The sequence below is a fragment of the Lissotriton helveticus genome, chromosome 2_2 (assembly GCF_964261635.1).
Source record: "Lissotriton helveticus chromosome 2_2, aLisHel1.1, whole genome shotgun sequence".
NCBI classification, from domain to species: Eukaryota; Metazoa; Chordata; class Amphibia; order Caudata; family Salamandridae; genus Lissotriton; species Lissotriton helveticus.
This window is the reverse complement of record NC_136060.1, coordinates 295,908,591-295,931,956: the sequence shown is the minus strand read 5'-3', so window position 1 is coordinate 295,931,956 and position 23,366 is coordinate 295,908,591. Positions and strand designations below refer to the sequence as shown.

Genomic DNA, 23,366 nt, shown 5'->3' with positions numbered 1-23,366 from the left:
CATTTGTCACAGTAATGACTGCAAAATGGTCTCAGAGTGCTTGGAAAGACCTTTTTTTACATGGACTGGAGGCGACAGTGGCGGTGGGCCCCTTCTACATGCAGTGCTACTAAAGCGATATCACCTTCTCACAGCGTGGGATGCTAGCGCCATTCCAAGAAGGAGACTACCTCTCCCACAGTGCTTTGATAACCATGTTTCACCTGGAGTGAGGGGGTGGAGGCAGTGGGTCCTTCCTCCATGCTTGCTGCAGCACTGCTAAAGCATCATTATTCCAATGCAGTCAATAGCAGGCCCATCTGTGCATGGAACCAACCCTATTAACATTTGAACTCTCTATCTCGTTGACTAGCATCAATCTACTTTCCTGAAAGTCAAGTAATGAGTAAGAGGAACACACAGGCTAATGGTAAAACATGCACCCAGAGTAACACTTTGGCAAGGTTCCTCACACGTGCAATAGTAGGCGTAATTAACAAAGAAATAAGCACAACTGAGGCAAAAACTGAAGCCTCTACCCAAACAGCAAAGTCCATAGATTGTGCTAGCAAATCATGTACTGAGGAAATAGTTTGGCAATCACCTTCAAGGGGCAAAAAGAAGACCTACAGTGAAGCCTTGTGTTTCTATGGACTCTCAATTAATTGCATCTTCGCCTCCTTCTTCTCCCTTAAATGACAATTTACTGCCAGTGAAGAAAAGGAAGAAAGGCAACAGGGTTCCAGGTATGCAAACCCATCCCCCATCAGCTATTAAACAGTCTGACATGATCCTTGCAGATGTAATGAGGAAAGACCACCCGAGTGCAGCTTTATGGTACTGCAGGATGTTATTTGTTGGAAAATGTCCCTCTCTGAAGGGCCAACACAAACTTTTGCCCTACCTTTTCCTCTTTTTCTGACCTTGCTTTGTTCGTTTTAAGGCTCTGAGCACTTTACCACTGTAAACCAGTGCTAAAGTGCATGTGCTCTCTCCTCTAAAGGTGGTAAAATTGCCTCACACTTAATTGACTTATTTAATTTACTTATAAGTCCCTAATAAAGTGCACTACATGTGCCCAGTGACTATAAATTCAATGCTACTAGTGGGCCTGCATCACTGATTGTGCCACCCACTCAAGTGGCCCTTGAACGTCCCAGGAGGCAACCTCTGGGCATTTTCTTGGAGGTAGGTTCTGTGAGGAGTGTCACAATGGATCCATACCCCTTCACAAACCTCCTGTAATACATACCGAGTCAAGCCAAAGAATGCCCTGCCTTGGATATGGGTTGTTGGAGCCTCCCAGTCCATAAGAGCCTGGATCTTGAGCTGTTTGGGTTGCGCTTGGTCTCCACCAACTAGGTGGCCCACGTATTGAACTGTGCCCTGCCCTATCTGGCATTTGGATGCCTTGATAGTTCGGTCTACAGTTTGCAGGGCCTGTAAACCCTTAACCTCCCCAGGTGGATCAAGTGATCCTGCCAGGTGGAGCTAAAGACAGCAATATCTTTAAGATATGCAGCACTAAAGGTCTCCAATCCAGCAAGGAATGGATTCACCAGCCTTTGGAAGGTGGCAGGGGCATTCTTTAAACCAAAGGGCATAACAGTAAACTGATAATGCCCATCAGGTGTTGGGAATTTTGTTTTTTCTTTAGCTCCTAGGGCTATGCCAATCTGTCAGTGCCCTGCAGTTAGGTCAAAGGAACTAAGGAATTTGGCTGCACCCAATTTGTCACGCCAAGGTTTTGCTGGAGCAGGTCGAGGTAGGGAAAGGCCGGAAGGGCTGGGGCCAAGTCATTTGGTGTCTTCCAGCACGGCTCTTCGGTTCTTCTTCTTGCTTGTCTGGGGAGCAAGGCTCGGGGTTTCCCCTAAATACGAAATTTAGGGGTGTTTCAGGTAGGTACAGGTTGGGACCAATGGTTCCCTTCCTTGGGGTGGGTACACCCCCTATTACGCCCCCCCCCCTCGATGGAGGGGGGCATATGTCTCACTCTGGTTGGCTGGGTCCCCCTATCTTCAAGATGGCATGGTCAGAGAGTTGTTCTGCGCCGAGCCTCCCCCAACTGAGGGGTGGGGTTGGCAAAGGTGGGCACACCTCTTCTCCTATCTTGATTATCTTGCCGATTCTCCTGCTCAAAGTGGGGTTAGAACTAGTGGGGTAAAGGTACTGGAGCAGCAAATAGCTGGGTCAGCTCACAAAGGTGGCAAGCCTTTGACACTTCCCCTTTGTGGACCCTGCCCATCCTGGGGGAGGAACCTTGGCACCTCTGCCCAGGATTTGCTTTGTTTTAGGACCCTGAGAGCAGGAGGACCACTGCCCAGGGGTCCAAAAACATGTCTGGGGGTGGCAGCTGGCGAGCAGCCAGTCAGCAAGGACACTACAGTTAGTTCATTTTTTCAGAGGGCGTCTCTAAGATACCCTCAGAGTGCATTTGGCATTAAATCCCACACTAGCATCAGTGTGGGTTTAATGTGCTCAGAAGTTTGATTTCAAACTTCCCAGATTTCCTTAAAGCCATTATGGTGCTGTGAAGTTCGTAATGACAAACTCCCAGACCATATACTCTTCATGGCCTTACTGCACTAACAATGTCTAAGAATGGACTTAGACAATATAAGGGTACAGAGCTCATGCACCTGTACCCTCACCAGTGGAATAGTGCACCCAGCTAGAGGGGTGTCTTACCTATGCTATAGGCAGTAGGTAGTAGGAATGGCACACAGGAATGTGTGCCATGTCGACTCTTCACTTTGTTCTGCACCAAAACAGGCAGCCTGTAAGGGCAGTGTGTGTATGTGTGTTAAGGTACAGGGCCTCTAAGGGTGGCACAATATGTGCTGCAGTCCTTAGAGGTCTTCCCTGGTCACGGTGCCCTTGGTACCCATGGTATCTTTTACAAGGGACTTACATGTGGCCAGGGAGTTTCCAATTGGGTTTGCAACAGTACAGTTTTAAGGAAGGAACATAGGCCCTGGTTACCTAGTTGGCAGGAACCCAGGGCACACTTAGTCAAAGAGCATCAACATCAGGCAAAAAGTGGGGGGCAATGATGCAAAAAGGGGCACTTTCCTACACCTACCCATCAGGGACAGTGGGAATAGTTCCACTGACCAAGCCTCTCTTCAAGCTCTTCAGCATGGGAGAGATATTTTCAGCCCAGACCCTCACCCCATCAATGGCAACACACAGGGTCAAGTGTTTAAAACTAGAGTTTTACTTTGATGGGTGTGTGCATGGCCCAACTTTCAACCTCTGTCACCTCAGAATGGTAAATTAATCAGTCACTCAAGACCTGTTCTGCTTTCCGCCTGGATTGCTCAGGATGGCTAAAGTAAACAAGCAGGTCATCCATATCAAAACCTTATCTTCAAAGGTCAGAGACCAATAGAGTCCTAGGACCTCACATATCAAGGTGAAGCCATACCGCCAACAACTGAATCACCAGGGCAGAGAACTATGGTTGCAGTGGGCAGCCCTGTAGGGTGCCACATAAGATATGAATCCGGCCTGAATGGAGAAACATCACAAGCATGTGGGCCATGTGTTTAGTATATGAAATTCAAGAGATGAAGCGTGGGTCTAAATGCAGCTTGAATCTTAAAAGGAAGTAAAAGTTCCAGCGGATACTGTTGAAAGATTTTTGAAGTTGACAAGGACAGCCAAGGCGCCCTCAAGCCAATGTGTCAGATCCACTGCATTGCACAACCGTTATTTATTACGACTGGTGGACAAAGCCATTTTGATAACATTAACCAGGTAATATATTAGTGTTACGATTCAATCTGCAAATGTCTTGCCCAGAAAGCCACTGGAAAGGCAAATGATCCAGTGTTGGTTGTGAGGCATTATGCTATCCTTTTCCTTAGGGTGTCCCTGAATTAACTACTTGTGAACCACAAAGTCTTTAGAAACTACATTCTGTTTCCAGTTTAGTATTCAAAAGAGGCACGGCCTGACAGGCCCCAGCCATGGATTTGTGTGCTAGGGACAGCCCCTAAGACTGTTTTGGGAACAAAGAAATAATCAGTTAAGGAGAGATTTATGTGCCCCCTAAGAAGAAGGAATGCGGTTGTCACACTGTGTGGCGATGTCACACAGTGAGAAACGTCTATCTAGCAGTCAATGAGGAACCAAATGTATTTATAGTATTATCCAATAATCCAACCAATTACCTGCAAGTCTACTAGGGCTCGAAAGAGAACAGATGCAATTAATTACAAGAAGGTTGTTGAAACCTGCTGAGGGGTGTATACCATCAATATTGTTACCACTCTGCCATGTAGCATTCCTGACACCACAACATATCTGCTAAGCCAGTCAAATAAGGTGTGAGACTCTGGAACGGGGGCGTGACAACTGAGCAGTAATTTCATGACTAGCGCTTTGGGCAAAACCTACACTGTAGTTTATGCCAAAGCCATATTAACATACAAATTTATAACAGTTCTTTAATAGTTGTGTCCCATGGAGGAGCATCCCTTCAGACACATTCAGTTTGGCCGCTTTCATCACTCCACCTCTTCTAATTTTATCTAGAAAGTTGTTGACATTCCAGAAGGGATACAGAAAGTGAAAAGGGTCATCAGTTGCCTGCCTGGCATCATTTATCTAGCATTGAAATTGTTGAGGAAGATGCAGAGGATATTCTATTCACCATACTGTAATCATCAACATTTGAACCATTCCCAAATGATCCCCTCCAATACACTACTTTAACCGAAGCATATGCTGAACAACTTTAGGAGGCATAACCATTCCCTGGTACACATAACAGCTAGCTGGATTTCAAAACATCGACACAGAACAAATACCTTATACTTCAAAGACGTTTGCACCCAAAAGGATGTTAAGTTCATGCAGTTCGGTGCTCATAGTGGCAGTACATACGATTGCCTCTTAGAAAGTGACCTTTTTTATAAGGCAGAGGCAGTGCACAGCCACTCTTGTGTCCACAGTCTATTACTTGGCCATGTGTGCCCCTAGGTTAGCCATTTGCTTATTGAACACAATAGCAATGTCCTGAGGAAATTATTAATGTGCAGGTAAGTCTCCCCTTTCTTGTCCCTCTATCTTTGATGGCTCCCTCAGAAGTGCCTGCATGTCAGTTGCCTGTTTAAGTGATTTGGTGCCATGAGGGCACTTTACCCATGGTATTGAGTCAATAAAACAAGCTCATGTGGAACATATGGAGCTCAATTGCCTTTAAGTGGCTTTGTTGCTATCAAGACACTTTAGAGACAAGGGCAGAAGGGTCTTAAAGTGATTTGGAAAACATTTTGTTGCAGGAACTCAAAAGCACTTTATAACTGGGTACATAACATAACCACGGATGAAGAACCGAAAATGTCTCTTACCACAGAGTCCACGACATAGCTGCAAAGAAATACATCCAACGCCGTGTCTACCAGGTTAGAAACGGGTTTGCATCCTGCTACTTCGTAGGAAAGCTTATGGGGAAAAAGATAACCAAAAATACAGATTAGCACGTGACTACACCGACGATCAGCATCTTCACATAAAGGCTCTATATTGTTCACTGTCGGGGCACTCATTCACCCATATATCCGGCTCCAATGTCTCTTATTAGTATCCTGTCTCTATGGTTGGAATGAATAAACTCTCAGTAGTATTCTCATGTGTCACATAAACTGTGAAGTAAAGGCCATGTAATGAACAAGGACAGATGGATTTTGCATGGAAAGGGATGTAACAAGATATATACCAGTTCAGCTATATATAGGTGGTGGATGCTAATGGGGTGCAAACACCTAAATAGATCAACTATGGGAAAATGTTGGTAGGATTTACAAAAAGTTGGAACTTAGTGCATGCTGCACTCACTTAAAAGCAAGCATACACAAGACTGTGCAGCAATGTAGTTTAAAATCAGAGGATGGGTGGAAAAAGACAAGAAGATGTAATCAGCACAAATGTGTTGTTGCCTTCTAAACCCACCAACATGCATTGATTGTAAAGATGTAGCACAGTCATCTCTTAAATTGATAATTGGGGTGGCACATCAGGGGCCCCCAATAAAACTGGTGGGGCTGTTCAGAAAAGTGTGTGGACGCATAATATATTATATTGCATATCTCTCTCTATATATATAATATACATATATATATATAGGTAGATAGATAGATAGATAGATAGATAGATAGATAGATAGATAGATAGATAGATAGATAGATAGATAGATAGATAGAGCCACACGGTTTATTGAAGATGTGCCTATAACTTTAACCCTGTGAATGGAATTGCACACAATTTGGCCCAGCAGATTAGGGCAATTTCCAAGTTTCATGTAGAGCCATGGAAAACAATTTTATGAAGGTTGAAAATAGATGAGTAGCTCCCACAGAGAGTTTTGCTATAGCCTTCAGCACAACCTGTTGGACGAATTACACTAACATGAACACGGAAAAATAACTTTACTCCGAAAGAGTGCTTTTGTAGGGTTGATGTAAATACATTAATTCATTTTTGTAATAAGCATTTAAAAAGTTGCTGCTTGAGCTTTAAAGGGTAAAAACATTTCTCTATATGTGCTTTTTTGACAAATGTGAGTAGCTGGAGAAGGACTGTGAAATTCTTTTTGTCCACTATCCAGAATATTACAGATCAATTCTGATTTGTGAAATTTTGTATTATGGAAGAAAGATTTCCACACGCGATTGGGGACCACACTTAGAGGTGTGAAACCCCGAGGCAGCGCTGAAGGGTACCCAGAAAAGTGGAAAATTCAATTCCAGCACGAGAAAAAACATAGAAAATGGAACGGAATTCACAATCAAAAGCCTACAAGCAATTGTTTTAAGTGCCAGATTTGACTGGCCTTTTTTGAATGATTCGTAAATCGATAACGATTCATGACTTTTGTGTGGTGGAATGTAAAACGAAGGTTAGAGGCATTAAAAGCACAGGATGTTTGCTCAAGGCCGAGTTCAGCAGGGGCTGGCCGACAGCAAAGAGCTGTACGCAAAGCATGGCCACAAGCCAGGCCCTGCGCCCGACCCCCTGCTTTGCACGGCCTAAGGCTGTCCGCTGTGGGGTTTGGCCACCTGCATGGGCCTTGTCACAGGCCAAACCTAGTGACCGACCCACACTGTGCACAGCTGAAGGTCAAGGGTTGGAAATTCGGTACATCGTAAAAAAACGATGGCATTCACTGAAAAACTACAATTAAAACTGAGGTATGGTTGTGGCTCAAATATGGTACACCACTGAGCACCAATTTACAAGTTACAGAAACAATACAAAGATAACCACAAGGTGGGCTATTTATGGTATTTGTTTGGTAACTGTGTTTTTTTCCAGTGAGAAGGTAAAACAAAGTGCACAAAATCACAAAAGTCTCAAGGGCATATTTTGAACAAAGTCACCTTGCTGCGCTGCATGATGGGGAAAGTGCAAGAATGCAGCGCACACAGATAGAGAAAAAACAAGCAGAAACAAACATATTTCTCCCCTGGGGAGGCGTAGCATATTGATGCACCGTTTTTTGTTATATTTGGGAATGCGTTAAAATCCATGGGTGGATTTGTGGGAACACACATACTCCAGCCATAAAACACCTCCCTGGGCCAGAGTAGCGCAACGAAGCGATGGGAAAAAGCCATTACATGGCATGCGTTGATTGCAACGTGGTTGTTACAACGACTGCGTTGTTACATCGCAGAACCATTACAACGCAAGTCGTTACAACAACTTGCTGTAGGGGGCACCCTAAGCTAGGAATAGTATAATTTACTATTCCAACACCTTCCCTACTGTTGCACAGACTGGAGTTGGAATAGTAAATTATACTATTCCAACATCCTGCGCCCCCTACAGCAAGTCGTTGTAACGACTTGCATTGTAATGGTACTGCGATGTAACAACGCGATCGTTGTAACAACCGCTTTGTAATTGCATGCGTTGTAGTGGTATATAGTCCGCAGCGATTTGCACTGCACCTCGTTGCTTTACTCTGCATTTATCAAGCCATGCAGGGCTATGCATGGTTGCCTTGTGCGGCTTGCTAAATCCAACTTAGGCTCTTTGTCACCCTTGCGCCCCCATGCGTGGTGCAAGGGAAATGCAAACCCAACATAAATATGCCCCTCTGTGTAACTATATGCCATCCGAATAAACTATGTTTGACAATTATATTTTTTTCCAAATTAAATCTCTAGAATACATATTAGTTACTTACTGAGTCTTTCACCCATTGAATATACTGTACAAAGTATCCAATAATTGAATCAGCAAACCTTTTGGATTCCTAAAACAGGTGTAGAAAAGAATACCTTGGGTTATAAAAAGCATATTCCCAATTAAAGGAAAAACTTCCAACAGTCCGAAGAGAGTAATGAAAACCTTTACCTTGATGATGACTGTTGAAGCATTGTTGTTTATTAGAAACTGAGCTGCGTCAATTGATGCAATTACACTCGAGATTTTTCCCTGAGAAAGAAAACATATTTTTTTAGTTTGTTACATAGAGAATTTAACTTATGTGAGGCCTGCACCAAACAAATGCAACAACACAACAAACTACATTCTTGTATTTCTTCGTTCATTTTTCAGTTTCAGTTGGCTGCAATAAAGACATGGAGTTACCCTAATAAACACTCACTTTTGAATTAAAAACCATCAAGGATATGTCATTTGTAAGTGGAAAGCCTGCCTGGATTGCGTGCTCATATATTTGGAAGATGGGGCTTAGGCCTAGATATATCAAGCCTTTTGCAAATCGCAAAGGCCATAATTCGCAGAATTTCAGCCTTTGCGAATCGCAAACGGTCTATTTGCATGTTTTGGCATGCATCAAAAAATCGCAAATTAAGGAATAGCAAAAATTTGTGATTCCTTATTTTGGCATAGCATTTAAGGAATTGCATTTTTGCGATTCCTTAAATGCTATGTATGTAGCATTTTTTAATTGGTAATTTTGGTTTAGAAATCGCAAATTACCACCAACTTGTAGTTGATGGTAATTTGCGAAATCTTTTAAAAAAAGCACAATTTGGCATTTTTGAAGGTGGCATGTGACGCACACACATGCCCAAAGGGCATGTATGTGCGCCATATACACACACATGTACATTTCAGGGGTGCAGCAGGGTGTCCTTGAGACACCCCTGCACCCTTGAAATTATTCTCAATTTGCGATTAGCAAATTGCAAATCGCAAATTGAGATTAATTTCACAATCATTCCTATGGGCCTCCTGGCCCATAGGAATGAATGGGAAATTATTCCTTAATTGCGAATTCGCAAATTGCGATTTCGCAAATAAGGAAGATTAAGAAATCGCTAAAAAATAGCGATTTTTTACATTCATCCCATTTTGCGATTTCTAAATAGCGATTCCTTAAAAATCGCTATTTAGAAATCTCAAATGGGTATGTTGATACATCTACCCCTTAATTTTTATTGGAACGTGACCAACGCAAATTCTTGTTATTCCCAAATTTTGTGGACATGAAATGATGGTTCGCAATTATGATGCCAGCAGAAATAGTTAAAGAAAATAGGGGGCTGCCCTTTAGTCACTGCCATTCTAGGGCTAACATAATGTCCACAGAGAATGGGGAGCGCAGGAACAACATTGAATCGTAAGTAAATATATGCCAAACAACCAATATTTGTTTGTGCAGCACAACAATAGATTGTGACAAACTGAGTTACATTAACTCACTGGAACCACAAACCTTATTTCCTCAACCTTTGAAGTATTTATATTTTCTTCATAATGCTTTTGAGGGTGTTTCAGGAATGAAAATTACTAACTGATTAGCAGTGATAATTGCACCGAGTCCTACGGATAAAAATTACAAATTCAGCAAAAAGGTTGGGGGTGACTCTGCAGAAAGGGCCAGTACCAACAGAAACATCTGACTTAAAAAAGGAGTGTTTGTTCCAAAGTGAGCATTTCAAATTCTCTTACGCTTCGATGAGGATCTTAGTACTAATTTTGTGATACAAAATGTAAAAGCTGGTATGTCACAATTAAAGGTTTTTGAAGATAATAACATAGTGCAAAATAAGGGCAAATATCACTGTGAACCATGTTGGTCAGAAAATAGATTCACCGTGGGTCAGGAATAACGTCTTGGGACAGAGGCAGCAGGGTGGCTGTTGGCAGTAATGTTTGACTGGACCAAGGAGTGTTCCGCAGGCTGTAGCTCAATGTTGGTTCAATAGTGGGTGTTTTAAACCTGCTTCCTGTTCAGTGTTGATGTTGGTACCGAATTGACGATTCAAAAGGTAAAACCTGGTTTACTAAAAATCAAGTTTGTTGAAGATCAGAAGTTGCACCAAAATAGATCCAAATATCACTGTGGACCATGATGGTCAGAAAACCTGTTCCACAAGAAATTTCTTAAGTGTCAGTGGCCCAAGAAACAGATTTTCGAAAAGGGACTAACATGCCCATAATGGGTAACCTTAAATCAATCTGCCAAAATTTGCCACAAAACCAGGCCCAACTTTTACTTCCAACCAAAGTTCTCAAATGAGAAAACAAAAGGGAATGTGGCAACACGGCAAGTAGATGGATTTGTTCAATGCCTCAAATATCAGGAAACAAGGCATGTCACTGTTAAATCTCAACATCAGAAAACATTCTAGATTGCAACAGTTAAATCTGAACCTAATGAAGATGGTTTGTAGGCACAGCAAAATGCCACTGTAAAGGTTAATATTCAGAGAATGGTCGATGTACTTAATTAAAGTACTCTATTATAGAAATAATGTGAAAGTACAAAGCACTGTGTAACCTAAAAATTATAAAATTGTCATTTTTTCCTCTTCAGGTATAACTTTCAATTATAGATGATGCTCAAGGCAATCTGAGAATGCAGGATGTGCAATTATAGATGCTCCCATCCAAACTCAGTCAGTGGCTTTTAGGTTGCAGACTGATTTTCTGAGAAGTACCACTAAGTTGTTGTACTCAGCACATCTTATGCCATGTATGAATAATAGAACACAAGAGTCTAAAAAGATTCAGCTGTGGCATGTCACATGCATAAACACATACAGTAACCTAGGTATAGACACAATTGATGATTAAAATGTGTTATTCCAGGGAGATAAATTGTAATCACTGAGATTTGGTTGGCTGAAGTTGGAGTTGTCCCTCAGTATCCCCGAATCAAATTGAAGCCCACTTATAGGGCTTAAATGTAACAAGAGAGAAACCAAAGGCATCATAAAAGTGGACTCTGTATTTTTGAGTATACCTTTTCGCCAGAGTAATAACTTTCACCAAAACATACATAATACTGCTTTTTCACACTGGAACTCACCAAATTCAAGCCTAGGGGACTGATTTCACGTTTGGGGGATGGGCTACTCCATCACAATTGTGAGGGAGTACCCTGTCTGTCAAACCCTTGGTCCCCCCCACTTTATTCTGAGTTGGGTGGACCATCATTAGTCCAATGGTGGTGCCCACTCTGGCATTGTTGTACGAAAACTTACTCCATCAGCCCTACAGAGTAGCCTTTTTTTTCTGTCCCTCACTACTAGGGAAAACCGGGCAGTCACAGCCAGAAAATAAATGGTTATCACTGCTTTTGGTTTTTTTAAACACAACTCCCGCTTTGGGAATTGCTTTCTAAAATACAAAAAGGTTCAGTGCAGGAAAGTTCAGTGCATGGCTGCCTAAAAGACAGCAGCAGCGCACTAAACTTTCAAGTCTTCACAGGAGCTGCCATGGCAACGGCTCCACTGTACGCATACAAGCGACCGCTGGGCTGACAATGACCTCTAAATATGGTGGTCTTCTGTCCATCAGAGTGGTAGACCTAATGCCCTCCTCTACAACGACCGAGTAGAGACACTAAATCAGGCCATTAGCACGTGATACACATCTTGAAGCACTGCCTTATATTTTTTCGGCATTCGACACTGCTATTTACCCAGAGTAAGTTTAGAACAATCTCTTGAACGCTGTTCGAAAACAGATTTTTTTATGAAGTGAAACCAGGGACTAGAGAGAAACCCTGAATAAAATTAGTTTAAAAACATTATGATTAGTAGCATGTTTTAGTTTGCACTATTTGCAACGGCTGTAGAAGCCTGGAGGTCAGATAAATCGAATAGGAAATTTAAGCAAATTTTATCAGTTTCTCTGAGATATTCTTAGGTTATCACTACATCTCTAAAATATGGTGTTTGATACAGCAGTTTGAATGAATAAATAATAATTAATTGCCACAAGTATTTAAGGTGTCCCTACCAAAGGGAGAGCCAAAGGGAAACATGACCGGTCTAACCCACAGTAACCCAGCTACATTAAAGGTTCCAAAGAGCATTTGAAGATGCTGAAATGTACAGCCCTATGGAATATGCTTCTCAGGAAATTTCTGCTCGGACTCAAAGCATGCAGAATTATCTTATCAATGAGAGTCTGTTTGCAAGGTGTAGGATAAATAATAGTATAGCAAAATAAAAAGTCAAACATACCGCAAGCTCCTCTGCTGATCTTTGGAGAACCCTAATGCTCTGGTTTAAGGTTGTCTGGTGAAGAAAAAGGAAATCGATTAACCTTTACAATGCAAAAAGACATTTAGAATTCAGAGCTTAAGACAAAGAAGGGTTCAGGTATTTCACTTTTACCACTCAGACACAATGTACTACAGGGGGTCTTTATTTATTGTTTGTATTTTGTTATATAGTGCTGATCAGAACCCCCCCTCCCCAACCCCCCTTGGGGAACCACAATGCTACATGAGTGTAAGACAAATGACCAATACGTATAGAGGTGGGCGTACAGTTGTCATAAAAACTTTGACATTAGAGTACATACAATCTTTTTTAGTTAAATCATGTAAAAGTATTTAAAAAGTATGGAAGTAAAGTAACAAGGTCCCGAAGATGCTCAGCTTGTTCTAGAAATGGGGGCTGTGAAAGGTGAAACATTTGTAGGGGGCAAGGATGAAGATAGCATCATCAGGAGCGGGGGAAAGAGGGATACAGACCAAGCCCGTTCTTTATAGAAGTTTTTTTCCCATCGGCAATGTTATTTTTTTAATTAAATGTATTACTGATGTCCATAATGGTGTGTTGATTTGCTTTGCCATGTTGTTTCATACAGCAGTTTGAATTGGGGAATCACCATTATTTACCAAAAATATTACAGGTATCCAAACCAAAGGGAGATCCAAAGAGAAACGTGAGAGGACTAGTGAACTGTTAATGTTTTGTGGCTCTGCGTCACCGTTGTCCGAATAAAGAGGTAAATGGTTGGGGAGTTAGCAGCAGAGTTACTATCTTCCTCTATTATAAGATTTGACTTCCATACATAAAATAATGATTAGGATTAGAACAATTGAGGCTATTCCCTTGAAAAGGACGATGCATTGCATCCTTTGCGTGTCTTGTTAGCAATACAGTGTGTGGTTAGCACTTAGCAGAACTAAGGCCTAATTTTCTAAAATCTATAAATAAATGTTGTCCAAACCAGCATGGGGCCTTCAAAAACAGGAGTGCCGGGTAGATAATGCCTCTGTGTCCTTGACCCTCCTCTCTGCTGGGCCTTCAGCTAAGCCATAGGATTTGAAGGCAGGAGAATAGGAAGGTGCAGGGAAAGATTCTAGGGTAAGCTTGCAAATCAGTCATGGGGATTGGGAAGAGGGCGTAGAAGAGCTTTAGTAGTTCAAGTACAACTTCGTATTGGTGATCCCACTAAGGAGCTATAAAGCAGATGGAAAAGGCGGCTTCCTGATGGTGGAGACGTTCTAGAGCACCTAAGTAGATCCTCAGATTGAGAAGAACAGGCCAGATGGTGAACAGTGTGGAATGCAGCGGGATGCCAAAATGCCCGTTGTAGTGGAGTGGTAGATTAAACTGAACATGTAGAATCACACAGGAGCTACTGCAGGTTGTACAGCTCATGACTTACTAATTTGTTGCTTTGTTGTTTCACTAACCTAACCACACATACTAACTCTTGTTTGAGTTCAACTTCTCCATTGTGAAAGCTGGTAATTCTTAACTAAGTTGATGATACTTTCGAAAATAAATCTTTTAGCTTCATCCTATGACATTACTAGTATAAACCATGTACACTGTATCAATTTAGAACCAGTCAATAACATTGAACTACTGCTAGTTATGTATTTCTCCATCCGACTAAGTGGGCGGGAGTAATGAATTCTCATTTTTCCCATTGATCTGCACAGGTGATTGGCAGGCCACTTGTGCCTGAAACTAAAGCTTACTGCTTACAATTCCAGACCACTGTCAGGTGGCCTTGGTGGTAAGTTTGGCAAAGTAGGAGGAAGCAGCACACCAGTCCAGGACTGACAGGACCTCCTCTCTTGCTGTTTCTTCCCCGGTTGTATATTTCCACAAGGGAACCACCCTATCTGAATACATATTTAGGTTTTGAGGAAATAAGTGGCACACTGTGCCCTACTTGCTCTAAGTAGCAACACCAGTGAAAGCCTTAATCTTTCTACTCTTGTCACACTTTCCTGCTAATTCAGTTATGGGCTTCGCATTGGAACAGCATCATGGGACTGAGACCATGTCCTATAGTGCACCAACCACCTTTTCCTAAATCAGACATTGGAATAGACTTGGATAGGAGTAGATGGTAGCCTATCACTGATTATGCCCAAATCAGTTTCCGATATCACAAAGATATTTGACTCAGCTTGAAGTGGCGCACTGTGAGGCAGCTGAACAGAAGCCTTCTTTTCTTGGTGTGTTTTCTCAAAAATATTAAGATATTGCTGGCCAATTTGGCAATTAGCATCTACAGAGGACTATGGGTGTAATATCAATGCTACAATAGAACAATGCATTTTAAAAGCAATTCGTGCTACTTGTAAAGACATTCACCCCAAGTTTCCAAAGCCTCACCCGACACTGGCCGCCCTCGAGTTGGTCTACACCTCTAGCTTCCCTAGTAAGTTAGTCACTAGGCTCTACAGTATCTTGCTTGTCACCTCCCCCGCTAGCACTGACAGAGATCGTGCCGCGTGGGGTGAGGACCTTGGCAGGGACCTCCCTCAAGAAGTTTGGCTATATTGCTGCAATCAAATCAAGCGCTTGTCACCTAATTACAGATTGCGGTAGTACATTTTAAATATATGAATAGGGTATATCGCACTCCTGCTTCATTGCATAGAATTGGGCTCCTAGCCTGCGATAGTTGTGCACACTGCTCCGCCCCCGCTGCTGACTTCTTGCACCTTGCTCGGCTGTGCCCCAAGCTCTCTGCCAACTGGCAGGCCATATGCGCGACCATTGGCGACATCACCTCTGAGAAAATCAATCCCGATCCATTGGTATGTCTCTGTGGCTATGTCAAACAGATCTCTAACGCTAACCGCCAACTCACTGCCATACTCCTGGTCCTTGCCAAACGCAGGGTGTTGCTCCACTGGGGGCGTAAGCCAACGCCCACAGTTGCTGGTTAGCTAAACGACGCTGCCCACTGTCAAACATTATTGGGTGCATTTGGGGACCTGATGCCTGCAGCTAGTCACCCCCCCTGATATCTGGGCCCCCTAGTTTCTTACTTACATCGAACAACCAACGAGGCTAGCCCCTTGCCTGGCTCCCCATGCACCAACACACTGGCCCCTACTGAAAGCACTGCTTCTGTTCCACTCCCGCCCCCCCATCACTCCTCTACTCCCTGAGTAATATGTTCGAACTTCTACCTGGTTCCTCGTGCCTGAAATGTGTCCATTTTTGTACATGCTTTCTCTCCTTCAGTTATATGGTGAAGAAATAATGTAATGCCCGTTACCGGTGCCATTGCTATTATATACTGTACTGTGCCACCTTCTGCCTAATTTTTCTTTTTTTGTACTGTTTCTTTTGAAAATTGATAAATAAAATAATTTTTTAAAAAAAACAATTATGAAATGGCTCCTCAGTGGCCCACATTTAAAAGACATAACACGACTCAAGTCTGTCCTCTCAAATGTCAGCTAACCATGCCCAAGTGCATCCTGTCAATTTTTCAGATCAAATAATTTGCATCTCTGTTGATATTGTAAAACGCTGGCACATCAGTAATGCATGCGCTATGGAGCAACTAGATGGGTTATATTGTTTAACCTCCGGTAAGAGTTGACCCGCCCTCCACTAGAAAAGTGATAAAGTCATTTATCAGTTATCAGAAGAAACACACCAAAAGGCCTGTAAGCAGAAACACTGTTGTGAAAGTATATGCTTACCCTCGCTTTCACATATTTCTTGAGAGCAAGAATGTAAAGGAAAGAGAAAAAAAAGTTGAAAATATCCAATTGTTAATTAGAAAGGAAGCAGAGCAAGACTTGACAAAAGTAGAGAACACAGTTAAATAGATCAGAACAGCTTTGTGAGTTCAATATTCATAGCAACCTGAGTTCAGATTACACTTCACAGGAAAAAACTAATAACTGCTAGTGAGCCGCAGACACTGACTGTACATCATCATAAATTAAGGTAGAACCACATAAATGCACAACATACACACGTCTCTTTCTCGCAAAAGACTTCACACTTATCTCCATTTTAAAAATGTTTGGTGGCTATAGTATTGATGTATACTAAAAATTAGGTAGGAAATTGAAAATGGACTTTAGCAATATTCATGTTAGGCTTTCCTTGGCAGTGTAGCAATCAGCAAAATGTATTGTTACTCATTTTTTAAACTATGCATCAATTATTACTCTCTAAGCTTCTGAGAGAGTGTGCTTGATGTATCAAGTAAAGAACTCATGGGCGTTTTGTATTGCAATGCAAGAGGGACTATTTGATATCTGAAAATACAACTCAATCATCACAAATTCAATTCTATATCTCGCAAATAAATTGTATATGGAAAGCAATCTTTTTTTTAATTTTCTTTTCTGCAGTTTGCTTGTTTAAATGTTTTTCAGGACTCGAAGGCAATGTTGATGATAATGAAGGCAGTTTTGGTTCCGAGAACTTCTCCTTCTGTTAGAACAACAACACATTCCACTCAGCCCAGTTCCAGGAATGCTCTTCAGGAACAATGGGCAGGAGATTAAACGGAGGAATGTTAACATTGAGAAAGTCGATGCCAATATGAAGAACGATAGGCATGCTCCGAGACCTAGGCCTGAGGTAATTGATTGACAGGTCACAGGTGGGGCAGCACGTAGCCGGCAGGCAGACAAACGCACGAACAGGAAATCCCAGGTCAATCCCACAGATAAGCTCTACAACACCACAATGGTCATGGGGCCCCAATAAAGCACATACGGCCAGAAAGCTACACATGCTCCCAAAACACCATAAAGTCAGATGCCACATAAGTATATATATTTTATTGTTTGATTAATTAAATCATTACAATCCGCATGTAGAAAATCGAAACGTAGAAAAACGTTGAAAGAATTTGTTCACTAAGTTCCACTTGTCATTCTCAATAGAAATAAAACAATAAAATAGTTGAAATAAAGTTTCTTCTAATACAAGGTAACCATCGCTTATGGGAAACCACGTGGTAGCATAGTATCAGTTAAAAACAACTAATACAAAAATAGAGGTTACTTCTAAAAGCTACAGATAAAGCACCAACTTGTAGAAAAGTGTCCCAAAGTAAAGTACAGCTCAGAGTGACAACAGTCAATAATCAATAGTCACTGACAGGTCATTGAGTTCGCGTTCCGTATTGTGGCGGGGGCAGAATACACAGATTTTGCTAGGGAACCGCTTCAAAGGTATAGCGTTATTTTAGCCACCTAAGCATGTTCCTTGGTTTTAACACAGGGCTTGGAATTTGCTGGTTAAGCTTGCGTTGTGCAAGGTGGATAAAGAGTGTGAAGCTTATGTTTAAAGCAGTATTCCCAGGGTTCAGTGCCGCAATGATAGCCTGCCTGCAAGACCGGACTCCCAATCTATTCCACTCTGGTTTTAGTTTGAGCAAAGCCAGCAATGCTGAGCAGAGGCATACTATGTGCTCCAAAGACTCCACTAAGTCCCGCAGCCCCAACACAGAAGCTCATCTGATGGGTGACGCCAAAGTGGTAAATGTTTTAGGAAGACCATTTCCCCAATCTGAGTGCCATAAACTGCAATTTTAAATACAAAGGGTATGTGCAGGACAGGTATGGTGGAAAAGAGGCCAACTGATAAGAGTTGATTACTGCACATGCATGCTTGCGTTTGGCGAGCAACACTTTATCAGTAGAATAGGACCACATTCGGATGCGCTTCTTAATAGTTGTTTTAAAAATTGTATTGCTAGGGTTGAGGTTCCAGAGGTCGCTTGCTGATAATTGCTGTACACATTCGTGAAGGAACCGACTGTATGACCCACCAGGATTACTAGAGCTGATGTCTGACCATAACAGTGACTTGAGGGAACCACCTCCGGCCAGCCTTAGCTTGTGGCACATTTTTAAATAAGCACCTGCGCTTAGCATTTCTTAATTTAGAAGGCCCAGTTCTTCATCGGATCTTTGCAGCGGATGCAGATTTTGGCAGCTGAAAGACCCTTTGATAAATCTTGCTCACATGTTGTACTGAGTTTGCCCAGGGAAATTTCGAAGCCGTATGACAACGAGGGGCCTATTTTGGCTCTCATGATGTCCAATATTGGTATTAAAATCGTACCTGTCACTTTTTTTTCAAGTTTTGAGAGATTCACTTGAAGACCCATGGATTTCCTTGTGATGTTGCTGCGATGCTACATAAGTTGGGAACATATAGCCAATCAGGACTCAGCAGACACAGTACACGCAGTGATCACTCGCTCCCCATGTCAGACATCTGGACACGTTACCCACTGGCCACATGGTGTCCACGCAAGGTCGAGGCCCACCTAGATGCCCTATCAAATACATTAATTTACAACTGCAAAGGTAGCAACTCACATTTCTTACCATACAAGGGTCGCCGGAACAGTTTATGGCATTCAATTAATTGTATATAAACACATCGCAGATTGATTGTAAGTTGAGACAGTCCTCAGACTCTATGCCTGCAACTGTGCTCCCAGCCGCATTGTTAATTAAACAAACTGTTCCTGTTTTGCTAAATGCCTCTTGTCTCTTGCTTTTTCAAGGAATTACATGTTCAAGCAACATTATCAACAATTCCAGCCATAGAAGAGATGCTGTAGAGTCAATTCAGACCATTACAAGAGCTGAGTAGTTGCCTGTGAAATTGGGGGCAACAGTTGTTGGTTTAGAACGTAGGCAAGTGATTTGAACTCACTGGCAGAAACCAAGATAGATAAGAAACGTTTAGCTAAAATTATTTTGCACATTGACTCCTAAACCGAAGTGGTAGTCAATCTGAAATGAGGGACACTGGTATGGATTTTGGGTGTCCCTATTCAGATGGAATCTGGACTTGATGGAAGATATTGAAACTGTCTTGGCCCACTATGTGAAGCCCATAGCCATGGGGGGTTTCCCTTAATATAAAGAGCCTATATGCTCTTCAGGAGCCAGAAAAGATACTAGAGGCATACTCATGGTGGTGTTATGATACTCTGACCTGAAGATGCAGATTCTATCAGTCAATCAAGTAAAATCTTCCAGTTTCTGGACCTGATTATAGAGGGAAATGAAATTCCCCCTATCAAAATAGAACAGTATATTATCAAAGTGAGAGACTCTCACATAGGACGTGAGGTTGAAGGTGAACATACCCACGCTACACCAGCACCCACCAAGCCAAACTCCAGCAGCACCCACTTGAAGTGCATCCTGCTCAACACCCGCTCCGTCCACAGACACGCCATCGAGCTCTGGAACCTGCTCGACACCACAGCCCCAGACGTCGCCTTCCTCACGGAAACCTGGATGAACGCCTCCTCAGCGCCCAACATCGCCATCGCCATCCCGGACGGCTACAAGATCATCCGGAGGGACCGCATCAACCAGATAGGAGGAGGCATCTCCATCATCCACAGGAACACCATCCGCATCACGACCGACACCGACGATACCCTCGCACCCACCGAACACCTGCACTTCCAGATCCACGTCAACCCCAAGACCACCCTCAGAGGCACCCTCATCTACAGACCCCCGGGACCACGCACACAATTCAGCGAAGACATCGCCGACTTCATCAGCCCACACGCCCTCCCCTCCGCCGACTACATCCTCCTCGGGGACCTCAACTTCCACCTGGAGAACAACAACGACCGCAACACCACCACCCTGCTGGACAACCTCTCCAACCTCGGACTCAAGCAACTGGTGACCACCCCCACCCACTACGCCGGACACACACTCGACCCGGTCTTCTCTTCCAGCAAGGACATCGCCTTCAGCCACGCCACGGGACTCCACTGGACGGACCACAGCTGCGTCCACTTCAGCTTCAGAAGGACCACGTTCCACCATCACCAGCAACAGGTTCCCCGCAGAAGCTGGAACAAGATCACTGCAGACCAGCTCGCCACTTCCCTGAGCAAGAACCCTCCCACCAGCACAACGAACCCCAGCCAAGCGGCCACCAACCTCACGAAATGGATCAGCGACTGCGCAGACGACCTCGCCCCTCTGAAGACCCCGCCAAGCAGACCCGGCAGCAAGAAAGCCCCATGGTTCAACGACGAACTCAAGAGCTCCAAGAAGAACTGCAGAGCACTCGAGAAAACCTGGCGCAGAGACCCAACACAGGACAACATGACTGCCCTCAAGCTCGCTACCCGAAAACACCACCAACTGATCCACGCCACCAAGAAAACTGCATTCAAGGAACGACTGGACAATAACGCACACAACAGCAAGGAACTCTTCAACATCGTGAAAGAGCTCTCCAACCCCAACGCCGGGAACAACGACATCACCCCTTCGCAAGACCTCTGCAACTCCCTCGCCTCCTACTTCCACAACAAGATCGCGGACATACACAACAGCTTCAACACTCAACAGACGCACGCCACGACCGAACCTCCGCCCCCCACAACCACCCTCCACGCCTGGACCCTGATCAGCACCGAAGACACCGTCCACACGATGAACTCCATCCACTCCGGATCTCCGACAGACCCCTGCCCTCACCACGTCTTCAACAAGGCTGACGCTGTCATCGCACCCCACCTGCGGGACATCATCAACACCTCCTTCGACACCGCCACTTTCCCGGAGAGCTGGAAGCACGCCGAACTCAGCGCTCTACTTAAGAAACCATCAGCCGACCCCACCGACCTCAAGAACTACCGCCCCATCTCGCTGCTCCCGTTTCCGGCAAAAGTCATCGAGAAGACCGTCAACAAGCAACTGGCCACCTTCCTCGAGACGAACGGCTGCCTCGACCTCTCGCAGTCTGGCTTCCGGGCCAACCACAGCACCGAGACCGCCCTGATCGCAGCTACCGATGACATCCGAGCCCTGCTCGACAACGGAGAAACAGCGGCCCTCATCCTCCTGGACCTCTCCGCGGCCTTCGACACTGTCTGCCACCGTACCCTAGTACAGCACCTCAGCAACGTCGGAATCCAGGAGAAGGCACTGGAGTGGATCATCTCCTTACTCGCCGGAAGGACACAGAGAGTCCGCCTCCCCCCGTTCAGATCGGAGGCCACCGAAGTCATCTGCGGCGTTCCTCAAGGCTCCTCGCTCAGCCCAACACTCTTCAACGTCTACATGAGCCCCCTCGCAGCCATCGCACGCCAGCACAACCTCAACATCATCTCCTACGCCGACGACACCCAGCTGATCCTCTCCCTCACCAACGACCCCGCCACCGCCAGAGCCAACCTGCACGAAGGGATGACAGACGTAGCCAAATGGATGTCGAGCAGCCGCCTGAAGCTGAACTCAGACAAGACGGAAGTCCTCATCCTGGGATCTTCACCCTCCGCCTGGGACGACTCCTGGTGGCCCCCCACCCAAACCAACAGACCACGCACGCAACCTGGGCTTCATCCTGGACTCCTCCCTCTCCATGACCAGACAAGTCAACGCCGTCTCCTCGTCGTGCTTCAACATCCTGCGCATGCTACGTAAGATCTTCCGATGGATCCCCACCGAGACCAGGAAGACGGTCACCCAAGCCCTCGTCACCAGCCGTCTGGACTACGGCAACTCCCTCTACGCCGGAACCACCGCCAAACTCCAGAAGAGACTCCAGCGGATCCAGAACACCTCAGCACGACTCATCCTGGACATCCCCCGCCGCAGCCACATCTCCGGACACCTGAGAGACCTGCACTGGCTCCCGGTCAACAAGAGAATCACCTTCCGGCTCCTCACCCACGCACACAAAGCCCTACACAACCAAGGCCCAGGATACCTCAACAGCCGCCTCAACTTCTACGCTCCCAAACGCCAGCTTCGATCAACCAGCCACGCCCTCGCCGCCGTCCCCCGCATCCGAAGAGCCACCACAGGAGGAAGGTCCTTCTCCTACCTGGCTGCCAAGACTTGGAACTCCCTTCCGACCCACCTCCGCCTGACCCAAGACCACCTCGCCTTCAGGAAGCAGCTCAAGACCTGGCTGTTCGAGCAGTAGCGGACCCCCTCCCCCCAGCGCCTTGAGACCCTCCGGGTGAGTAGTGCGCTATACAAATGATTTGATTGATTGATTGATTGAACATATGTGAGAAAGAATACTCATTTAAGCAGCTGATTTTGTTGGCAGAGTAAAAATGTTACCTGAAATTACATATATAGGTGTGTATACACATACAAAATGCTATGTATCGCAATTGTGGAGAGGGTCATAACTCACAAGACGCAAAGTCTCAAGTGGGTCAGGATGCCCCTTCCCTCATCAACAATAGTAATAAATAGCACATTACTCTCTGCATATATGGTGTGTGTCATGCAGTTATGTTTTCATGTACACAGAATTAGAGAATACAGGGTTTAATCTGTAAAATAAATAGAATCACCATAACTACGCATTTTGGCCCAAGTGGTTTTCTGTTAACTGTTTTGGGAATTGACTCTGAGGCATTACTCTGTTGTTTTCTCAAGTCAGTTATCAAGTATTTTGGCAATAATATAGCATTCAACCTTTGTGCTGCAGTGGTAAATGTATGAATATGTTTATTAACACCCTTGTTGAAATATTCTGTGTTATTGGGTCACATTTATTACCGCTGGCCTGGTGTGTGTGTGTGTACATATTTACCCATAAATTATCTTTATTTTCTTGCACTTTCTGTAACATATATGTGAAGTGCGTTCAATAAATTGGCCAGAAATATATTGTTCAGTAAGTCAATTTAATATCATAGATGTTGCTTCTGTCTTTGTACAAAGGTATGGCATTATGGGCTGCACCGCAACGGTATAATAATTCTAAAGACTTCTAATGTGCTGCAGATTAAGCAACATATTTCATAATGTTGTGTTTTTCAGGTTTCTTACGATTTCATATACAGTGTGGTGCTCTCAAAACAGCATTAATAATACAAAACGAGCGATAGGCAAAAATGAATAAGACATTTCTTCA

The 23,366-nt window shown here is 44.1% G+C and overlaps 1 protein-coding gene across 12 annotated transcripts in view; it reads right to left on the bottom strand.

Moving 5' to 3' along the window:
- The window catches only part of PROM1 (prominin 1), a 588,333-nt gene that overhangs the window by 60,729 nt on the left and 504,238 nt on the right, over positions 1 to 23,366 (bottom strand). For 7 of the 12 annotated variants that reach the window (XM_078678433.1, XM_078678442.1, XM_078678438.1 and 4 more), the window contains 5 exons: positions 16,169 to 16,186; positions 12,438 to 12,491; positions 8,347 to 8,427; positions 8,177 to 8,245; positions 5,337 to 5,429 (listed from right to left, as the gene is read on the bottom strand). In XM_078678433.1, the coding sequence (XP_078534559.1) occupies positions 5,337 to 5,429; positions 8,177 to 8,245; positions 8,347 to 8,427; positions 12,438 to 12,491; positions 16,169 to 16,186 (315 nt within the window). The remainder of the gene's footprint in view (positions 1 to 5,336; positions 5,430 to 8,176; positions 8,246 to 8,346; positions 8,428 to 12,437; positions 12,492 to 16,168; positions 16,187 to 23,366) is intronic. The other 5 variants (XM_078678436.1, XM_078678439.1, XM_078678441.1 and 2 more) reach the window with 1 other exon arrangement.